General features: G+C 24.8%; 1 protein-coding gene across 2 annotated transcripts in view; it reads left to right on the top strand.

Annotated features, from left to right (window-relative positions):
• The window catches only part of LOC107619609 (beta-fructofuranosidase, cell wall isozyme-like), a 9,640-nt gene continuing 8,984 nt past the window's right edge, over positions 472–1,127 (top strand). Inside the window, exons 1-2 of one of the 2 annotated variants that reach the window (XM_016321911.2) lie at positions 472–704; positions 883–891. In XM_016321911.2, the coding sequence (XP_016177397.1) occupies positions 512–704; positions 883–891 (202 nt within the window). In that variant the 5' untranslated portion in view covers positions 472–511. Of the gene's footprint in view, positions 705–870; positions 892–1,127 lie in introns of both variants that reach the window. The other variant, XM_021110565.1, reaches the window with a different exon arrangement.

Here is a 1,127-nt window from a genome sequence, read left to right as displayed (position 1 = left end):
TAAGGGTATTAAGGGTATTAATGTAATTTTATATTATTATAATTTTTGTTCTCACTTTTCTTTCCATCTAAATAATTTTTTTTTTTCTATTTTCTTTCCATCTATTTTCTATTCATCCAAACAATACACAAATAATTTAACTTTTTCTTCTATTTTCTTTCTTCTTATTTTTTTTCTTTCATTTTCTTTCTACATCCAAACAAAGTGTAAGTGAGTATGAGAAGGTTATGCTATTTTTAACGCATTCGTAATAATAATTGGTAATAAAAAATATATTTGTACATTAAAATCGATTATTAAAATTAATTATTATATATTTATGTATACATATATTTAATTAAATTATATATCTTATTTTTAATGTATATTCTATTTTAGTAATTAATTTTGTTAGTTAATTTTGGTATACATTGTTAAAATTAATTTAGTATCTTCTCTCATTATAAATATATTCTTCCAATTCACATTATTGCATAGCTTCAATTTCTCTTGTCACCCCCACAAAGCCACCATGGCTGCTATGGCTTCACTTCATTTGTTGGCTACTCTTCTTCTTATTCTTGGCTATGGTAGAAGTGTTATTATTGCTCATATTATTGATGAAGCTTCTCATCAAACTACTCATTCTTCTAATAACATGATAATTCCAAACCATACATATAGACCTTCTTTTCACTTCTTGCCTTCAAAGAATTGGATGAATGGTATTTCTTTAATTTAATTTCTTCTTTTACTTACTTGTTAGCTTTAACCTCCTCAAATGCTCTCTATTTTACATTTAACTAATTGTTCTTCATTTTTTAATCTAATTATGGTTTATTTGGCTTTGGCTTCTTTCATCTTTTGTGCTTTGGCACATGAAATGGTGAGATGGACTTACAGATCCCAATGGTTAGTTCTCTACTTCTTCATCTTTCATTATTTCTCTAACCATTCCTTTAATATCTTGATTCGAGTATATTAAAAGGCCTTAATTATTTATTTATGTTAATAAACGTGTGTAATAATGTTAAATATAAATTTAGTTAAGAGGATGTGTATTTTATTTTTTAATAAATAGTTTTAGGTTTAAGTTTTAGAATTAGTAAAGTTTTATTATTCTTAAAAGAAGGGATATATATGGTGCA

This window comes from Arachis ipaensis, chromosome B09 (assembly GCF_000816755.2).
Source record: "Arachis ipaensis cultivar K30076 chromosome B09, Araip1.1, whole genome shotgun sequence".
In the NCBI taxonomy this organism is placed as follows: domain Eukaryota; kingdom Viridiplantae; phylum Streptophyta; class Magnoliopsida; order Fabales; family Fabaceae; genus Arachis; species Arachis ipaensis.
This window is presented reverse-complemented; position numbering and strand designations above follow the sequence as displayed.